Source organism: Pogoniulus pusillus, chromosome 27 (genome assembly GCF_015220805.1).
Source record: "Pogoniulus pusillus isolate bPogPus1 chromosome 27, bPogPus1.pri, whole genome shotgun sequence".
Classification (NCBI taxonomy): Eukaryota; Metazoa; Chordata; class Aves; order Piciformes; family Lybiidae; genus Pogoniulus; species Pogoniulus pusillus.
In genome coordinates, this window is record NC_087290.1 from 10,061,116 (window position 1) to 10,081,629 (window position 20,514).

Sequence of the window (20,514 nt, forward strand, 5' to 3'; positions counted from 1 at the left end):
TCTACCATCTTGGTCATGCTCAACAGCAATCCACAATATACATTATTTACTGTTTATTCTCACACTAAGAGCACCTTGGGACACACAGCAGGCTTCCTCCTCCTGCATTATCCACCACGTACATGCAGGTGCCTCTGCAATAGCGATGCACAGGTGAATTTACCTTGATCTGAAGCAGGACTAAGCCAGACATTTTCCTTTAGGGTTTTCATGTGTACCGTTGGAAATCTTTAATCACGGTGCATGGTAGTTTGGACTGGGTGGGGCCAGCTGATGAGTAGATGCTCTGATGTTAACCAGCCAAGTGGCTTGTGCTAGATGTGCATCCCTGTTTCTTGAGGGTCCCTCCTCCCATTGCATTCAGGATAGTTTTTAGCAGGCTGTTGTACCATTTGACCTTCCAAGCAGCTGGTGCGTGGTAGATGTGATGCACCCACTCGATTCCATGCAGCTTGGCCTGTGTGTCTGTAAGGCTGTTTTGAGGCTGAGTTCCATTATCTCATTCAATTCTTTCTGGGGTGCTATGTGACCACAGGACTTGTTTTTCAAGGCCCAGGATGGTGTTCTGGGCAGTAGTGTGGGGCACTGCATATGTTTCAAGCCATCCATGGTTGCTTCTACCGTTGCAAGCACACAGCATTTGCCTTGGCTGGTTTGTGGCAGTGATGGAATCGAGCTGCCAGGTTTCCCCATAGTTATGTTGCAGTCAGCACCCTGCATACCACAGAGGCTTTACCCACTTGGCCTGATTGCAGCAGATGTTCTGCACTTACAGACAACCTGTGCAATAGTGTTCATGGTTAAGTCCACCTCTTGATCTTGAGCCCACCTATATGTCTCATCTCTTCCTTGGTGCCCTGAGGTATTGTGGGCTCACTAAGGTAGAAGTAATTTCACCCTTAGGTTGCTGGTCCAGATCCACTTGAACCACTTGAATCTTAACAGCTTGATCCACCTGCTGGTTGTTGTGATGTTCTTTGCTGGCTTGACTCTTGGGTACGTGGGCATCTACATCTGGGGAAGAAACACATAAAAACCCAGAACAGGAAGCTTTACAAACTATGAAGTGTATTACAATTCACATAAACCCTGGCCAACCCTTCCCTGCCACACTGTGTGGTGTAGAGCATAGGATCCCACCTGCTCTGGTGCTGTGTGCCACTGGTGGGGTAACTCCATCCTTCACTCCTATTGAGGCCAGTCAGCTTAAACCAATATGCTAACTTTGGATCTATTTAGTAGTTTGCTCCATTAGCAACTGCCCCCAAACATAATCACAGAGGACAAGTGAATGTTAAGGCAGAGAAACTCTGGGAATACTGTAGGAGTTTTGTAATGTCCCCAATTCCCAGGGCGTCAGGTGGCAGCTGTCACAGCTCCTTGGCTACCCAGTTTTATATTTATGGAACATCGGTGCATCATCAAACCCAACCTTATTTGGAACTTGACATTTTAAAATTAGACAAGTTTCTGTTAACCGTTTTGCTAGAAAGAATTGGGTGCACAGCTGCAATCCTCGCTAGGATTTGCCTGCTGTTTTTAAGGCATTTGCTCTCGAGGCTGTTTTCACCGGCAGCAGGAATTCAGGTTTATTTCGTGGCCACTGGATGTCAGTGTTTGTCCACAGAAGTGGTGTTTTCCTACCGTTACCGTTGGATTTGGTATCTTGCTGCTCTTTGATTGTCAGCGGAACATTCCATCAGGCTGTAATCCTGCAAAAAGGGATACATCAAGTTGAAAGATACTTCCATTTAAGGAATAAGAGAGCTGGATGGTTCCTTCAAAGGTCTGAGCAGTATATAGATAGGAGCCTTTAACTATGTTGATGTAAGAGTAGTAGTTGCAGAAATAGTCATGTAAATTAATGGAGTCCCCAGGGCTATCTGACAAGTCCTGACTGATATTTAAGAGTATTTGTATTTCAGATTGGGCGCTGGTTGGAATCTCTAGAGGTAGAGGATTCCATCTGTGTAACTAACAAATGGAACTGCTAAACCACAGCCCTTCAGTGTGCATTTTACACAGCAGTTGCACGAAAAACAGTCTCTCCTTGCAAAAATACCTGGCATTTTCCCAAGTGTGAAAGCCCATCTTTAGAAGAATCCATTTTTCCTTAACCACGTGGTATTTCTGGGGTTTTACCTGCTGGTTTAGAGAGTTTTCATGGTTCCCTTTTGCATGCTGCTGTTGCAGGCTTCACTCCTGCAAAGATGATTTTGAGCTACTGCTCCTTAGAGTGGATCAATGCTCTAATTTAATTACAGACACATATAAGTGGCTTTGATCTTCCATTTACAGCATACAGAAAACAGGATATTAATCATAAGACTATTATGCTTTTCAGTATCATAAAAATGTGCACTTAAGGGAACAGAGAATACATATTTAAGGAAATGTGTTTGTGTCTGTCTTTTCCAAATGCCATCTTCCTCATGCTTCCTTTTGCCTTCTGTTTAAGCAGGTTTCAGTCACTTATTTTTCTGCCTTAAATTCCTGTGTTGCTTCATGGATGATCATAATTATGAACAAATTTGATAACATCATTAAATGAAAATTCCTGACTTGACTTCAAAATTGTCTTTATAGATCAGAGTTTGACTTTTCTTGTTTCTGTAGAAAGAGAAGCTTAGCACCATCAGAAACATCAAAAAGAAAAAGGATCACATGTTTCTTCTGAAAATTCAGGCTGGCAGAAAGGTGAAATTAAATTGCTGCTTTTATTCTCCCTGAATGCTGCTTTGAGTTGTTTCCTCCTAACAGCTGTGAGGGTTTTGAGTTTTGGTGGCAAGATGTTTGTTAAGCATCATAATCAGCTCAGCTGGCAAATGCACAGCGGTGACATAATGCTGGCACTGCCCTCAGAATGCTGTCTCTGGAAATGCACATCTGGGCAGATCTTGTCACTTTTTCCTGTCCTGCTGCTCCCTTCTCTGTTGCCAATGCAGAAGTGCTTACCCTGGTGTGCTCTGTGAAGTGCTGCGCATGTGTGTGCACATACCAGTGTCTCTGTGTTCCCCCAGCAGCTTTGTGTTTCTCTTTTGCTGTGGTGACTTCTCAGCTGGCAGCAGTTCCTTTCCCAGCAAGCTGCACATTCTCCTTCCTCTGTGTAAGCTATTGAAACCAGATGTGCAGAAGGAGCTCTGTTATGATGCAGTTCTGCAGGCTGATTTCATTCCATGGGTAGAGTGGTGAGGTTGACTCCCATGAAAGCTCGGGGGGAAGCCTAAGAGGATTTAAACTTGCAAATCTGAACTAAGCTTCTGGGCCTGAGTCTGTGTCTGTGATATTGCAGCAAATTCAGTGAACACAACCAAAGAAAACCAAACCAAATCAGTGCAAGGTTAGCATGAGAGACAAGAGAGATAAGATCTAGTCTTGCATTCTGTGATTTACCTCCAGATGTTTGTTCTTTATAGTCTATTCTGATAAATCATTATGCCTGGAAAGAATAAGAAACTTAGTGTTGTTCCTGGATCAGTTTGATTTTGAAACACAAGAATGTGAGAAATAAGCTTGTGATCTCATGCAAAACCATGCAAGAGGAAAAGGCAGCCTGCCATTTCATGGGTGTATTTATAGGAAGGTCATCTCACAGCCTGCATCTGACTCAAAGTAGAAGCCATCTGGGAATGTTTCTATGGGTGACGATCACGTTCCAGGAAGCCTCACATCATCCTGCAGTCCTGTCAGTTGGGGATTGCTTTAAGCTCTCTTTTGGCTCCTAGTAGGTTTGGAAGAAGTTGAGCATGCTAGAGTTCAGTGTGTCATGATGTGACACCCCCTCACTATGTTTATGAACCAATACTAAACCAAACTCCTGAGATTTCTCATGGAATGTGTCCCTGCTATCAAGCTGTTGTCTAGAAAACCTCTTTCTGTTTTTGTTAGACAGAGTACAGACGAGACTTGCTCTGCAGCAGCATTGTGCTGGAGAAGGCTGTTGAGACCATGGGTGCTGGATGTTACCCTGCACAGATGCCGTGGGAAATAACCATCCTGCTGCCTCCTCAGGCCTCAGTTCTGTCAGGAGTGGGACAGAAAGAGCTAAGACACTTGGTATGAGCTGAAGTCTCTGTTTCCCAGCATCCTGTTTTGTGAGTGGTGTATAAGTGGTGTTGGTGTGTGCATGCTCGCAGTGACAGTCAGTGGTAGGGACGGCTCCCAGGAGCAGCCTCTCCGAGACTTGCACTCCTTTGGGGAACCACCCTGTTAACAAATAGGCACTACTGGCAAATCAAGCAACCAGTGGCCTAAATGTTTTTTTAACTGGAGCTGCTTGTGCTTGTAACGAGCAGCTGACAATGTAGGGTAACACTGTGGCTAGTTTGTTGTCCTTTACAGTTTGCAGTGCCTCGTAGCTTGGGTGTGTGGAGCTGTGTGAGGAGAGCTACTTCCCACAGCAACAGTTGACGCAGATGTTCTGATGAGTGCTTTCTTCTCCTGGGGCTAAGCGAGGGAGCCTTGTGACAAACCTCACAACTCGACCACAGGCTCTAGCCCTGTCAGGGTCACATCAGCTGCCTCCCTTGAGATGTGAGTTGGCTGTTGTGGGACCCACGAGGGTTCCCTCTAAACGTGCAGGCAGGGGTTAAGTATTATGAATTTGCAGTAGCCAGCCAGCTTTCCCATATAAGAGCACTGCACTCATTGGCTCTCTCTTTTACTGAGAAATCTCTCCAGTCATTTCCTGTGCAAGCCTTCACTTTGCAAAAACTGTACAGTTGAGTAAATAACAATAATCTGTGGTTATTCCTTCTCACAGGAATCACTTTTGGATTTTCATCATGGACCACCACCAAGTAGGAGTTCAGTGCTGTGCCGTTAATAGACTGCTAATACGAGTGTGATCTTCTCTGCAGAAGAAGAGGACTCCCACCCATGGATGTAAATAATTTGGGGTCTGCTTTCATGCTTATTGATGCTTGTTGGTATTTGACTTTGTTTCTACTGAGAGATTGTCCAGCCTCTGAAAGATCCGTTGGGACTCCTTGTCAGAGCAGCTCTTGGGTGGAGCTTGCAGCAACTTGGGGTAAGTGCTGAGCTCTTCCTCTTTCGACGGGGCTTTTTTGTGCTGCGCTACTCAAAACAGCTTGGGAGAGTCACAGGAAGAAATAACTCTCTTCTTGAGTAGAGCTGTGAAGTTTTGCTGGCAGAGTGCTCTCTGTGTTTGCTAGGGACATGCAGAGTGGATGTGTAGGTTTTTAGGGTCCTTTTTGTAAGAGCGTTTCTCTTTTAAACCAGACGGTCTGCCTGTACAAGGCTGACAGTAAATAACTCAGCGCTGTGGAGAGATGGAAACTGCAACTGAGAAATGATTTGGGGGAAAGGAAGAGAGACAAGCAGGAGCAAACTGTTGTGGAAGTAGAAATAGCCCTGTAAAGGATCGGCAGATGTACCAGTAAGTGTTTTGGGGGAGGAAATAAGCCTGGAAGGGGATTACGGGGTGTGTGCCTGTGTCTGCAGAGGAATGTTTGCCTTTAGAATGTAGACTAAACTGAATGGCTAAATTATCATAATGGGTCGTTTTTGAAAGCAGCCCTTGGGTTTCTTGCTGTGAGCTGCATAAAGATGTTTCTTGGCTGTTTTCTGCCTGGAACTGTTTCTCTACATCCTAATCTAAGGCAGAATTCTTGTGCTGTGTCAATTTACCTCTTTTCTGGTACAGGCTATGGAGTCTGGCTGTAGTCCCAGCAAGGGAGATTTCTCTTCAGAGCAAACCTGTTAGCTATTTGGAGGGAGTGCATGTGAATAAGACAGAGTTATTTAAAAAAGCTGTGCCTGAGGTTGGTAATCAAAGATGTGCCCTTGCTGCCTCACAAACTGTGTGCCAGTCTGCAGTTGTGTGCTGAATACAAGATATGTGGATTGGGTGTGGATCTGAGATCCATCCTTTACTCTTTTTGAGACATCTCTTCATTTCTGTCTGGATGCATTAGATGAGAGAAGTTGCCGAGCTGGGTGCCCTGATGAATACTGATGCAGATCTGAATCCAGCTTTGCTCTTGGGAGAGTAGGCTCTGAGGACTGTGAGTGCCCACATGGCAGCTGGGGTGTGTGTTTGCCTGGGCTGTGGAGCTGGAATTTCAAAGCCTCTGCTCACACAGATGACCAACAGCTCCAAACACTGGGGAGATCCCTCTTATTTTGCCCATGGATGAAATGTGAGAGTGCAGCAAGGGAACACAATTGGTGGATATGTTTTCCCTGCAGAAGCAGCACAATGATTACCAACAGAGGCTGTGGACAAACCTATCACTGTTTCAAGGGTGGCCTACAGTTAGTCTTATCTTTTTGGCCACTTGGTGGGTAGCCTGTGTTTGCTGCACCAAGACAAGAACAGTGGTCATAGCCCCTTAAAGATCCACTTTCTTTGCCTTTTATGTAAGGAGCCTGTGCTGCTGCCAACAGGTGAGGTCATTTCACTAAAGGGCTTCAGATGTTCTGCAGACAAGTTGCCTGTATTTCATGAACTGCTTTTGAACTTCTTCTCCAGTGGTACCCTATTTAAGGCCTTGATCCTTTACTCACTCCTGCTGTGCAGAGTTTTACTGAATCTCTCTCAAGGAAGCCACAGTCAACTGCAGGAGTGTTGGAGCTGGAAACATGCTTTATTCTCTGTGCCACACCAAACACATCCTAGCTTTGTGAACAAACTGTGGAGATTCTTCCTCTCCTTTGCAGGTTTAGTCTTCTAGTGGGGAACATCTTTGGTGGTCTACAAAACCATCTGTACTAGAAATGGCTAACTTCACAAATGGGCAGCCTAGCCCAGGTCAGAGGAACAGGTTGATGGGATTGCTAGAAACAGATGACAGTATCCAGGAAGATAAACCTGCACCTAGTAAAAAGGAAGAAAGATCAGGACATGGAAGAAAAGGAGAACCACGACCTTTGGAGACACCTTATCAGAAGGAGAGCAGTGACTTTTCTCCTAAAGTCAAGATTAATCTGAACTATCGGCCAGGACTCGTCAGCAAGTGAGTAACTGTTGGTTATCTGTCAGGGGTGTGATCCCTGTTGCCCTGTACTGATCCTGCTGGTGGGGACCTGTAGACTTTACAAAGTTTAAACTAAAAGTGGCCATGTGGGAATATTACAAACTGTTTGGATGGTGATTAAAAGCAGAAAGGAGGTGTATTAGCCCTTTCCATTGGAGGTGTGTGCATGGGGTGTGTTGTGGTGTACTGTGGCCTGTGTCTGAAGTAACACCGAAGAAGCCAAGTTGGGTGTAAGAGGCACTTAGTCCTATACAACCAAAGTGCTTTTGCTAGGGTGGAGTGTAAACCAGCTCATGGAGTGCTTTACACCATGTGATGGGACTGCCTCTGGTCCTGCAGCTATCTTGGGCTCCTCTGTCTTTGTGCTCTGGATATGTTCCAGGGGTACACATCAGTCTGGATCTGGGAAGAGATCCAGCTGATGGAAAGAGCAGACATGCAAGAGGATTCTGGGAAATGACTGTCTCTGTTTTTCCCTTGACTCAAAAATAAAAGTCTTGGCTTTTTCTGACAAACATTTCTGTTTCCCTCCTTTCTCTGCACTGACCCTCTGGAACTTACTGCACACTCTCGACTTTCACTCTCCAGAACTTCTTAACACTTTGCATTTCTTCCGCAGCCAAAAGGACCCAAATCGCTTTGACAGGGACAGGCTCTTCAGCGCAGTCTCCAGGGGCAGCCCTGAGGCACTGGATGGTTTACTTGAGTACCTAAGGAGGACCTCCAAGTTTCTCACCAATTCTGAGTACACAGGTAGATTCCTGCTCAGCACTCCATGGACAGGCTTAGCAGAAGCAGTGTTTGTTAATGTAGGAGTGAAGAAGAGCAACCTGCCCATGGTTCTTTGCTTTCTCCAGCCTTCTGTCCATTTCTGTATTTTCCTGGTGCCCACCCAAGGATTATATTGTCTTATATGATATGATACAATTATATATACACCCTAAGGCTTTTGCCTCTATTGCAGGCTAAAAGTGTGAGAGACCTTTAAAATAATCACTGTATTTGGTCCTACAGTTACAGTTAATTTCTTAATCAAGCAGTAAAGATGTGCACAAAGTACCTGCGCAACCCTCAGTCCTCTTTTTCTGCTAGATGCCAAGACTGGCAAGACCTGCTTGATGAAAGCCCTGTTGAACTTAAAAAATGGGAAGAACGACACAATCCCACTTCTGCTGGAAATAGACCAAAAGACACAGAATCCCAGGCCACTTGTCAACGTGTCATGCTCCGACTGTTACTACGGAGGTAAGGCTTCTGTTCTGATGCTGTGTCAGAGCAGCTTCCCCGTTAGACAGATGAGATGTGCAGATAGAAGGGAGAAGAGGAGATCTCGAGTTCATGCAGCACTGCAGCTCCAAAGCTCTGGTGCACTTAACAGTAACAGCCTACTCACCTTTTATTGCTGATTCTCCTACTGCATCTTCTTCAGCCGAGAATTATGCTTCTGCAACTTTGAAACAGAAATGATACATATTTAATAACCCAAGAATATGAGAGGGTTTGCTTGGAAAAGCTTGAAGAGCATGTCTAGAAGTGACAAAGCAAGAGTGTATTGCTATTAAAGATTGACTTCTGCTGTTTGGGTTATTTCTTTTTACAGCAGTTGTCTTTATGCCCTCAGAGCTGCTTAGAATCTTTGAGCCAGGCAGGGGTGATTGCCTGGTCTTGTGTTCAATTTCTGACAGGCTTGAGCCTTCTTTTGTGACTCAGTGTTTGCAAGGTGCTTTTCCACTGAATGTTGTGGAAAGTCATTAGCTGCCACCCACTCCCTGCCCAGCACTGGGTGAGACTGCAGGGTTGCTCTGCAGAGCATACAGTGATGGGAAAGTCCTTTGCCTGTCCCCTCTGACAGTGGTGCTGAGTGACAAGTTCTGCCTGTTTCCTCAGGCCAGACAGCACTCCATATTGCCATAGAGAAAAGGAGCCTGGATTTAGTGAAGATTCTAGTAGAGCATGGAGCTGATGTCCATGCCAGAGCCCATGGGGAATTCTTCAGGAAGAAGAAAGAAGGAATTTACTTTTATTTTGGTGAGTTGATGTGGAACATCTTCCTTTGCTTTTTTTATTGCCTTACTATTGTGTATGATGCCACTAATTCTCATCTGGATTTACCTCTCTCTGTGTATGTTTTGCCATCTCCACTGTAATCAAGCTCTTAATTTATTTGAATGTCAGGATCCTTCCACAGACTGAGGTGTTCAGTGAGCATTTGCTATCATCTTTGGGTTTGTGTATTTAATCTCATCTGAGGGGCTTCAGACAAAGACAAAAACTTGGTTAGTTTAGCCAAATTAGAAGGTCTGGGACAGTATTACAACTGTCCTAGGAAACAAGGAGTAATTTCTTACTGTCAAACACTCTCTGAGTCTAGAGACACTGAGAAAGAACTTCTGTTCCAGTGATAAACCTATGGGCTAATTATATTTTCCTAGAGTATTTTTTCCTCTTTAATGCTTTTTTTCACCACTTTCTCCAAACACTCTCCTAATCTCTTCAGGTGAACTTCCCCTCTCCTTAGCTGCTTGTACCAACCAGTTTGATGTGGTGGAATATCTTTTAAACAATCCTCACCAGAAAGCCAGGATCCAGGAGCAAGATACACAGGGTAACACAGTCCTCCATGCCCTGGTGATGATTGCAGATGACACTGAGGAGAACACCAAGTTTGTGAGCACAACATATGTTGAGATCTTGAAGGCAGGTGTGAAGGTTGACCCAGCGTGTAAACTGGAGGAGATTGTGAATTATGATGGATTAAATCCTCTACAGCTTGCAGCCAAGACGGGCAAAGTGGAGGTAAGGACAACCAGAGGGAGTCCCTGGGGTCACTGAGAAACAAGGAATACAGTCATGTACACCTTCAGCATAGCAGTGGGCTTTAACAAAAGAGAATCTTGCACCCAACCCTTAGTAAAGCTGCTGATAGTGGCAGTGACACAGGAGACAATAAAGAAGGCCTTCTCTAGGCCATTCCAGTTGGTGTCCTACAGGCAAGACAGTTGCTTTGGCCCCAGATTGGTTCTATTCCTGGACCTGCTAATAGGAGATGTAGTTAGATTGCCTCTCTTTAACCAGCTGATCTGGTCTTTGGATACATTGAAGTGTGTAATGCAGGAAGCCAGATATCTTCTGTTAGAATGTGCTTGTGTCATCTTACACCTTCATCACAGACACATCTTTCTGGTGTGCATCTGGTTTCTCTTCAGATCTTCAGGCACATCATCCAAAGAGAGATCAAGGACCCAGTGTACAGGCACCTGTCTCGCAAGTTCACTGAATGGACCTATGGACCTATCCATGTCTCTCTCTATGACTTGTCCTCTATAGACAGCTTTGAGGAGAACTCTGTGCTGGAGATCCTGGCATACAGCAGTGACACACCAGTGAGTGCTTTTACTAGAAGTCAAAGACAGCAGCATTTCTTTCTGCTTTTCTGCAGTGTTGCTGTGTAATTATGCAAATCATTAATGTGGTGTTTCATCTGGTTGCTTTTCTGGAAGAGAAAAGCATTTTCATATTTTGTTGTATATAACCTCTGACAACAGGAGAGAAATTTGTGATCCTTTTGTGGTTCTAACCTGGTTGTGTCCAAATTCTATGATGAAGCCAAGCAGAAATAGTTTCTTATGGGATATTTGATATCTTTGATGCTGAAAGGCCTGACTGAAGAAACCCTTAGCAATCCCCCTACTGAAGTCCAGCCCTGACAAAGGCAGGCAGGCCTCTGATGAATCTGCATTCTGCTTGGCACATGGGTACAGTTTTATTGTTTGTTTTTCCACAGAATCGCTACAAGATGGTGGTTTTGGAGCCACTGAACAAACTGCTTCAGCAAAAGTGGGAAACGTTTGCTTCCAAGAGATTCTACTTCAGTTTTGTCTCATACTTGTCATTCATGGTCATCTTTACAGCCATTGCCTACTATCAACCCTTACGGGTCAAGGTAGGGCCAATCTTCTTTTATCTGGAAAGGCCTGAATGGTTGGAACTGAGTTGAAAAGGTGCAGGGTGGTTCTCATCACTACTCCTGCCTGTCTTAAAGTGATTTGGGATGTTTTGGTTTTATCTTGCAGCCCTCATTTCCAGTGGAGTTCACAGCTGGAGGCTTCCTGTGGGTCTCTGGACTGATCATTATTTTGCTAGGAGGCATTTATCTAATCTTTGCTCAGGTATGGGGATCTCTTGTCTAGTTCCATTGTAAGAGAGGGGGGAAGAAAGGAAACTACCACTGTCATGGAGACAACAGATTCAGTTCTCCTGACCTCATGATGTGTGTGAGTGGATGACAGTGTGGAATCTTGCTCCAAGACACTGAGAGTGTCATCAGGACCTAGCAGTGACAGGGGAGTGGCACAAGCCAGGTTGCTGGGCAAGAAGAGGAACAGATTCACAACAGCAAATAATTAAGGGAGATTTCTGTGATTTATGGTACTGAACTGCATCCTTGGCATTTAATGCAGTCTATTAATAAAGACGTGGGGCTGAGCCATGATTCAGCCTTTGTTTATTCTTGCCCGTTACAACTAAGGCCTCTTTTCATCTTGGAAGGATGGCTGGCTGAAATTTGGGATCTTAAAAATTAAAGCATGAAGAGGAGCTTATGGAGCAAATCTTTCCCCTGAGCAATAGGCTATGCTGGGCAGGAATCAGTCTCTGGCACACCCTGGTTTTTGATGAATGGCTACCATTGATTTTTCTCTATCAGAGTCTGTACTTGCGGAGGAGACGCCAGTCCTTGAAGACTATGTGTTCTGACAGCTGCATTGAGATCTTGATGTATGTCTCTTGAGCTTTTTGCAGTGAAAGCATGGGTGAAATTGGTTCTCTGCTGTGTGCAGCTAAGTTGCCCTAACATTCCTAGAGAGATGGTGAGCAGGAAAGATTGATTCTCTGCCACTGTCTTCCCTTCCCTTCCCTTCCCTTCCCTTCCCTTCCCTTCCCTTCCCTTCCCTTCCCACTTCTCCTACTTGCTGCGTCTTGTCCTACCCCTTTGTTGTAAAGGGACCTTGTTGGGTAGGGTCTGTCCTTGGATTTGTAGCAAGATACAGTGAAGGTCAGACCCTCAATCATGGCACAGTTAAGAATGTGTGCTTGTTGAAAAAAGAGCTCAGGTTCTCAATCGCACTGCCACTGTGGCTCAGAACTGGTTGAAAGGAAAAGAACTCCTGAATTTTCTGAGAGGGGAGCATATAGGGATGCATGCATGTCTGTGTGTGTCTATGTGTGTGTGTGTGTCTGTCTATGTGTGCGTGTGCATGTGCGTGTCTGTGTCTATGAGTGTGTGTGCATGGCTCTGTGTGCATTTCTATGCGTGTGCACATCTGTGTGTGCATGCCTGTGCACATCTGTGTGTGCATGCCTGTGCATGCCTGTGCCTGTGTGTGCATGCCTGTGCATGCCTGTGTCTGCGTGCACGTGTGTGTGCATGTGTTCCTAAGTGTTAACATTTTTTCCATGTGATATCAGTTAGGTGAGCTACATCGAGCAGCTCAGAGTTTCCATGCTGTGAGACAAATCTGTTCATAACAAAGCTGCAGCAATTTGTGTGTCTGGTTACAGCAGGATTTGCTTATGTAAACTGTCTGATTAACTGCTGCTTTATGTGCTCTGTGTAGCCTCGTAAAATGTGTGTGCTCGTCCTTGCCAAACAGCAAATCTGCAAACGGGCCTTCTTGATGAGGTGAGTCACCATGTCACTCATTCTATCTCTCTCCAGCTTCATCCAGGCTTTCTCATTGCTGCTCTCAGCAGTCCTGTATGGTGCAAGCTCAGAAAACTACGTGGTAGTGATGGTGTTCTCCCTGCTGCTGGGCTGGGTGAACACACTGTACTACACTCGGGGCTTTCAGCGCACGGGCATCTACAGTGTCATGATACAGAAGGTCAGTACTGCACAAGACTTTGTATGAAAAGATGAAAAGCTTCTGGGTGTGAGGAAATAACAGAACTCCTGCAGTTTATTCTCTTGAGACTGTGAAAAGTGTAAATGGAATCAATGAGCTGACTGTGGAAGCAAAGACATTGCCGAAGGACGTTAGATCATTGTCTTTAAGGAAGCACAGTTGTGGCACACCACTAGTTCCCTGTCCTTGAACACAGCAAATGACAGCAGTTGACAATTGTTTGTCATAGAACAACTTAAATCTGGCAGTCAGTGCCAGTTCTGTTGTTATGTTTCCAAGCCCATATTATGGGACTAGGAAGCCAAGGCAAAGCAGAGGTGAAATGAGGTGCCAGGAAAGAATTCTGACCATCACTCATGTGAAACCCAATGAAGGTGGAAAAGAAAAGAGATATTTGTGATGAAACAATTGGGAAACAGCCATACTGGCTGAAATCAGTTCATGGTATTTATTTCCTTCTGAGAGCCTGTTCCTGCAGACACAGCATCAAACTGGTTCATGTAGTACTCTCAGGCTAAGATACCAATGATGTTACTTACCTGAGGAAGTCATTAAACATATATTAGCCATTTAAGAAGCTGAATAAAAGCATTTTCCAGCTTCATTTCAGTACTGTTACTGGGGCTTGGTTTATGATGTGTACAACAGGAGCTCCTCCTGGTGATTTCCTGGGAGACAAAGGGTGGCAGCTCCTCCTCATTTGTGTTTCAGATTATCCTGAGAGATCTGCTGCGTTTCCTCCTGGTTTATATGATCTTCCTCTTTGGCTTTGCTGCAGGTAAGGACCTGCTCAGCATTATGTTCTAGGCTGGGCTGCAAGAACTGCATTTTTCTGAGGAAGACTGAAATTCTGCTTTCCTCATAGCTCTGGTTACCCTGATGGGGGATGCTCCTTCAGCCTCTCAGAACAAGTCACTTGCTCATCTGGAGAGTAGCGGGAGCCATGCTATGTATGGTGGGCTGCTGAGTGTCTCCCTGGAGCTCTTCAAGATCACCATTGGGATGGGTGACCTGGACTTCCAGGAACATACCAGATTCAGATACTTTGTCATGCTCCTGCTGCTTCTCTTTGTGATCTTCACTTACATTCTGCTGCTCAACATGCTGATCGCGCTGATGAGTGAGACTGTCGTAGACATTTCTGGTGACAGCAAAAGCGTCTGGAAGCTGCAGGTGAGGAATGGTGATGCTCAGCAGTTAGCTCATGGCCCTGACTCCTACCTGAGTCTTAGTAGGTCATGGCCCAGACTCCTACTTGAGTCTCATAGCACAGAATCATCAAGGTTGGAAAAGACCTCTAAGATCAAAGCCAACCATCAACCCAGCACCTCTGTGCCCACTGACCCATGTCCCTGAGTGCCATCCCTACACATTTCTTTTAACATCTTTGGGGATGGTGACTCCACCACCTCCCTGAGCAGCCTGTCCTAACACCTGACCACTCATTCAATAAAGAACTGTTTCCTAACATCCAGTCTAAACCTCCCCTGCTACAATTTGAGGATATTCCCTCTTGTCCTGATGAGAGAAGAAAGTGCCTATCCTAGCCCTAAGCCTCAGCTGTACGCTTCTCTTTGACATAAACTTGCCTCTCTGGTGGTAAATCCTAACATAATTTTCAGATGTATTTCAAACTGATGCTGTTTGCATGGCCACCAGGCAGTCCAGATCCACGTGCATAAGGAACGTGGGAGGGTGACTGACTAGTGCTTTTTAACTAAGGAGCACTTTGAGATTGGGTTCCAACATGATTTTCTAAGTCAAAGTAGTTTCTGTTTGGGATAGGTTTGATCCAAACAGAGGGGCTGGGCTCTGTGTGCTTTCTTTTCTCCCTGACATTGGCTTCTTCTTTCAGAGGGCTATTGCTATTCTAGAAATAGAGAAGGCTTGGCTGTGGCGCCAGGGTGGGAAGAGGAGATCTGGCTGCTTCGTGTCAGTGGGCCTCAATAAGAAAGATGAGAGGTGGTGTTTCAGGTAAGAGGGAGGCACTGTTGCCCCTCATGCTCCAGCCTAGTAATCCCAGGAGTCACATGGTGGTAACCCTGGACCACCACAAGGAATTGTAGCACTGACTCAGCCTGGGTGTGTGCACAGTGGTTGGTGACTGCAGTGATGGAAGTTTGAGAGCTGGCTGAGCCACTGGCTTTGTCACCAAGATGTGCTGTCACCAAAGGGTGTCCTGTTCAGCCCACACCTCTGCAAGTGGTTATGGTGGCAGGGTGCTTGCAATGATGCCTTCTTTGCTGCCAGTGTAACTGTGCCCAGAGCAGGCTGTGGTGGGAGGCATGCAGGCTGGATGCTCAGGACCAGGCAGCACAAGGAAGCAGCAGCCTTCCTCACATACAAGGGCTGGGGGGCAGGCAGATGAACCTTTCTCCACCCAGTGAACCCAACTGCAGGCAGCACTTCTGTAACTTCAAGATGTTAGGGAGCAAGTATAGAAAGCAGAACCTAGGAGCTCCTCTGTGTTAAGCATGTTCCCTGGGAGGAACTGAAGTATTTCAAAACAACAGAGACTGGCACACAACATGCAGGAGGAGAAGATACTGGCCTTGTGGAGCTTATGCTACAGAAGATCTGTACTCAAAGAAAAGCTCTGTAGGCATTACCATTAGGATTGTGTTGGCAGGGTGAGCTGGGTTGGCATGCTGCAGGATGAGGTATGGCCTGAAATGCTGTGCTCTGTGTATCAGTAAATGCTGTGCTCTGTGCATCAGTGTCTGTTCCATTTTCTCTCTCCAGAGTAGAGGAAATTAAATGGACAAATTGGGCAAAGGACGTGGGAGTTCTTAAGGAAGAGCCTGGAAACACCACTGATTTAGAAATAAATCCAGAAGGTAAATAATGGGGAAAGGTCTTCAGGATCCTTTTAGCTTCTGCTCAGCAACCACTCCTGGCATTTTACTGTGCCTTGGGTAACAAATTTTAAGCAGGCCAACTTGCAGATGAAATTGCTTCCATACAGCATCCCTCAGTGGTAGCAGCACTGTGAGCCAAGAAAATAAAGAATCAGAGGAGGTATGGACCTGGTCAGAGTTTGAGAATGACTAATGGGAACAAAGGAGATGCTATTCCTACTTACCTCTGCTAGAAATGGGCAGGAAAAGCTGCTGAGAAAAGCAAGGGCTGTGCTTCCCTGTGACTCAGCAGCCCAAATGATGGGTGGTTGTTCTAGGAAAAGGAAAATGTAGGCTTACTCATACAGCAAGTGTTAAAATCACAGGGCTTTGCTAGCACAAATCAGGGCACTGGCAACTTCATCAGATCCTGCCTGAGGTAATTGTGTCTGCTTCTCTTGTTGCAGCTGGGAAGCAACTCTGTGGAAAATGGGGAACTACTTCCTTCTCTAGCTGCACCAAATTTAAACACAATTCCCAGTTCTTCCCTATAGGTTTATCCCAGATGCCAGTTTTGTAGGAGTGGGAAGGTTGCAATGCTTGAAATACTACCTGTTGTATGTTGGGTTTTCCCTAAACCTGCATCCTTCTAAAAACTGAATCCCTTTGTCAGCTTCCTGCTGACAAAGGGCTGCTGTTTTTATGTCTCCTGCTGTAGAGACAAGATCATGGAAACGGATGCCACAGAAACAACTGAGATCAGCTGGCTCAGAGGAGCAGTCACTATTGCAGTCCCAGCGGTCAGCAACTGAGATGATGCCTCTAGAGAGACAAACCAGAAATCTTTAGTAGGTTTTCTGGATTACAATCTTGCTTTCATCCTCAAAGGCATAGTTCTTCCTATAGCAGCTGGAAGAATTGCAGGCATTATCAGTATTAAAGTGCATTTCATTGAAGACTGTGGTTCAGCCTGTGGCTTTAAATATTTTCATGCACTTTAATCATTCATTTCCTCTGAAGAAACTATTTTTACTCAACCTTCTCTGCCTGACACATTCTTACCAGTATGTCTAACGGTACAAGAGCAAGATGCCAGGGACAGTGGGGAGTGGTCTTTGGGAAGGCTGTGCTTTGAGCTGTATAGAAAGAATGGTGTTTGCCACGGAGAAGCAAAAGATGGAGTGACCCATCTAAGAATGGGTCAGCCTGTGTTTCTTTTGTCACAAGAGACTGCACTGGAGTGCTTTGCAATAAAGAGTGTTGTAGAGGCATGATAAGTTGCTAAGGATGGAGTTGGCTTCTCTGCAAAACATGTCAGTGAGGGATGGGAGTGGAGAAACACTCAGTCTGCAGTCTTCAAGAGCCACACCGAGTGTGTCAGCACCTGCAGTGCTGAGTGCTCAGCCCACAACAGGCTTCCCGTTTTACTCTGCTCGAATGAAATCACTTACACAGTGTGCACATTTGCTTAAGAGCACATTGATAGTGTGGGCTTCCTCGACCTGTTACTTCCCACGGTGAACTTCTGAAGCATTTGCCTCTCGCAGGTTGCTTTATCTCTTGTAGAAAAGAGCAGCAGAATCCTGCTGAGAGGCAGTTGGGCCAAAATGTGGTTAATGTTTCCTGCCAGCCTTAGTGCCATCCTGTCTTGCTGTAAACGATTGCAAGGAGCTCATTGCTTTGTGTAATGTGCACACTGCCCTGGGCAGGCTGGAGAGCACTCTTTAAACTTTGGGGGAAAAAGATTAAAATGAGCTGTTCCCTTTCAGCCCATACTTAAAAATAACAACATGCAGCATTTATCTAGACTGTCAATGACTCAAGTTTATTTAACTGAAAATGTTCATCCTTAGATATACTTTCAGAGCTTCAGCCTCTCTCAAAAAGGAAGAGATGTGATCAGTGAGGAACATAAGATCACATTCCTGATTATATTTCACCCAGCACTGTGCTGACCTCACAGCTGTGCAAGTTAACTCTTTGTTTTTCATTACCTCGTGTCAGTTTGTGCAACTACAGCTGAAAATGGAACAGCTGATGTGGCACTGGGTGCAGCTTTCCTGCAGGGAATGGTGAGGGACAGCCCTGAACAAACTGCAGGCCACAGAAGTTGGCAGCACATTTTCTTCAGTGAGATAAACTATGCAACTCTCCTGTCTTTGATTTCTGCTCTGGCCAAGTGAAGCTAGGAGGTTTGTTTTTTGGAGACATTCATCTCAGACCTGCCTACTGCATGCACATGGTTGGCAGCAGAAGCTTTGCTTTTGAAACCCGACTCCTTGTCACTTCAGACAGGTTCTTCCCTTGTGCTGGGCAATTCCTCTGCAGCCTCTCTGCCCTGGGTCTTTGAACTGTAATTAACTTTTCTCACTCCAGCTTTTGCTGTTTTCTTGCTTTGTGAAGCCTTCAGCTGCTCTTTCCATCTATGGCCTTGTCCTAAGTGTTCCCCACATTTGGCAAGGTGCTCATATTGCACAAAGGGATCATCTGTCATACAGTAATCTGTTGCTGTGCTTGGTACTGTGTTGTGGTAGGGACACTCTGATTCTCAAGAAATGCAGAGTCAGATCTGCCATCCCTGCCTGGAATCTCAGTACACAACAAAAGAGGAATCTGGCTTTGCAGAAGTGTTTTTGATGGCTGTGACAGCTTGCTTTCAAGATAACCTGCCTCAAGCCATTCCTTGAACCTACTTCTCTTTAAATCCCTCTCTTAAGCTTGCAGTATTAGTTTTATCTTTTGATCTACATCAAAAATGTTCTTAAACATGTAGTGCCTGCCGCAAAGCAGGGCTGTGGCATTCCTTGTGCTTCAGAGTCACGGCACAGACCACCAGTCCCAGTCCTCTTAAGCTCGTGAGCAAAGGGTGATGGACACCAGACAGGGTCAGGCACACGCAGCAAACAGCTATGTCAGGTTGGTCAGAAGGTTTGGAAGTGCCCCTGCTGTTGGACAGGTTTTTGATGTGCTATGGGAAAACAGGTTTTTGAAGAGTTAAAACCTCTCAGCAGCAAGAGATGAGTCAACACCACAGAGACTTGGATCAGTAACCTCTCAGGTTTCTATAATGTTGATGCGTGCAAGGCTCCCATTTTGGTCACCTTACAAACAGGACATTGGTCTGGGGTTTGCTCTGTGGCATGTCTGCAGTTCCTTAATTGTTGGTTCATAGCTTTTAATGCCCAGCAGGATTTTTGGGATCCACTCTTAATATCCTGATGTTTGTCAGGGAACACTTCCATCATTTACTCAAGAGATTAGCAACAGATGAGGTAGCCTCTCCCCTTCTGCCTCTTGTGACAGGTAAACCCATCTGCAAGTGAACCCACCCTGTGCAAACTGAGAGGCTTTGCAGGCTTTTCCTCTGACCTGGGGAAAAAGAAACCTTTCACAACTGACAGTGAAGGAGTAGCTGCAAGTTCTGTCCTCTATCTACCCTGTAAGTATGAGCCACACAGATCCTGCAGGCCCAGCCATGCCCTGAAGAAGACACCAGCAGCTCTGATTATTGCCCATGAAGAGTTATAGATGCTCAAACCCTCCTCTCTCTGGCTGGGCCAAAGCTGCTTGGTTCCTGCCAGGGGCAGGGTTGGGAGATGAATGCAGATGTTGTTGCTTCCAAACACCTCCTCGACTCAAGCACACTTTGCTTGGACATTGCTCCTCATGGCCTCTCTGCTGGCCTCCAGATGCCTCTTGCTGCACAGTGATCTATCTCACCACTTAGCTGTGCAGTTTCCTTGAAAGAAACTTAATGTTTGGTTTATTTGGTTCCAAATCTCCTCCAAGGCCATTTTCATCATGGGTATAGGTGGAAGCAAGATGTTCCTGTTTCTTAAATGCTTTGCACAGTTTATTGTGAGTTTTTTTTCCCCTCTGCTTTGGTCAAAGCATGTTTTGAGGTGGAAGACAGCATGAGAAGTATGTCTGTGTCTCTCTTGATTCCCTCTCTTTTCATCTCTCTGTGACCCCACTTGCATCTGAGCATACTTTCCGTTGCCTCTGTAGCTAGCAGAAGGAGTCTTTGAAATGTGACAAGCAAAATGGCTCAGACAAAGAACAGATGCTTTATGTAAGTCCACACGAGCTGCAAAGAGCTATTTCTGCAGCCATGCAGAAGGCAGATTTCTCAGCTGGACTGTTCTGGGGCTAGCCATCAGCTTGCTGCTTCTATGCTCTATTGTCAAATGGCTTTTTTTTTCCTTTGGGATTAAAATTAATATAAAATTGGGAAAGAAAAAAAGACCTTTTAAAATCAACCTGCTCCACTTTGCAGCCTCACATCCTCTTCAGCAGCATAAACAGAAGTGGGGCCAGACAGGAGCACGCAAAGCCTCAGAAAGGTGTGGCTGCAGCTGCGGCTGCTTCATAGCTGGCACGCAACTGGAAGTGAAATCTGAGTGCAAAGAGACTTTCCTTCCTCTTTTGACATAGGCTTTTCTTTTTTCTCTTTTCCCAGTTTGAATTAATGATATGTTGGGTGCTACAGCACTTCTGGGCTGTGAGGGTGGTTCTCAAGTGTTGTTAAATACAGGTGCTCTCTAGGAGCAGTGAATTTTGGACAGCTAGGAAGTGTCTGTAATTTGTTGCACTCTTGTCTGGGAAATTTACACTTTTAGGCAGAGAATCACATCTCTCTAATGGCTTTCTCTCTTCTCACCACCTTCCAGAAGGATTCTCTGTGCAATTAACTCTTCTGATTGCTCAGCATTTGCTCATTTAGGACATGTAACAACAACACACTGCATCCAAAGAGTACTTGCCACACAGCACTCT

At 45.4% G+C, this 20,514-nt stretch overlaps 1 protein-coding gene across 6 annotated transcripts in view; it reads left to right on the forward strand.

Moving 5' to 3' along the window:
- The window catches only part of LOC135187329 (transient receptor potential cation channel subfamily V member 2-like), a 31,034-nt gene extending 14,019 nt beyond the window's left edge, over positions 1-17,015 (forward strand). The window contains exons 4-22 of one of the 6 annotated variants that reach the window (XM_064165941.1): positions 2,617-2,697; positions 3,889-4,056; positions 4,763-5,029; positions 5,242-5,398; positions 6,682-6,977; positions 7,618-7,751; positions 8,091-8,243; positions 8,886-9,026; positions 9,496-9,794; positions 10,205-10,381; positions 10,783-10,941; positions 11,072-11,167; positions 11,704-11,774; positions 12,715-12,880; positions 13,613-13,679; positions 13,767-14,074; positions 14,757-14,875; positions 15,644-15,738; positions 16,457-17,015. In XM_064165941.1, coding sequence (XP_064022011.1) covers positions 6,739-6,977; positions 7,618-7,751; positions 8,091-8,243; positions 8,886-9,026; positions 9,496-9,794; positions 10,205-10,381; positions 10,783-10,941; positions 11,072-11,167; positions 11,704-11,774; positions 12,715-12,880; positions 13,613-13,679; positions 13,767-14,074; positions 14,757-14,875; positions 15,644-15,738; positions 16,457-16,587 — 2,355 coding nt within the window. In that variant the 5' untranslated portion in view covers positions 2,617-2,697; positions 3,889-4,056; positions 4,763-5,029; positions 5,242-5,398; positions 6,682-6,738 and the 3' untranslated portion in view covers positions 16,588-17,015. Of the gene's footprint in view, positions 1-2,616; positions 2,698-3,888; positions 4,057-4,702; positions 5,030-5,241; positions 5,399-6,681; positions 6,978-7,617; positions 7,752-8,090; positions 8,244-8,885; positions 9,027-9,495; positions 9,795-10,204; positions 10,382-10,782; positions 10,942-11,071; positions 11,168-11,703; positions 11,775-12,714; positions 12,881-13,612; positions 13,680-13,766; positions 14,123-14,156; positions 14,400-14,756; positions 14,876-15,643; positions 15,739-16,411 lie in introns of those variants that run through there. The other 5 variants (XM_064165942.1, XM_064165944.1, XM_064165945.1 and 2 more) reach the window with 5 other exon arrangements.
- The last annotated feature ends 3,499 nt before the right edge of the window (positions 17,016-20,514 follow it).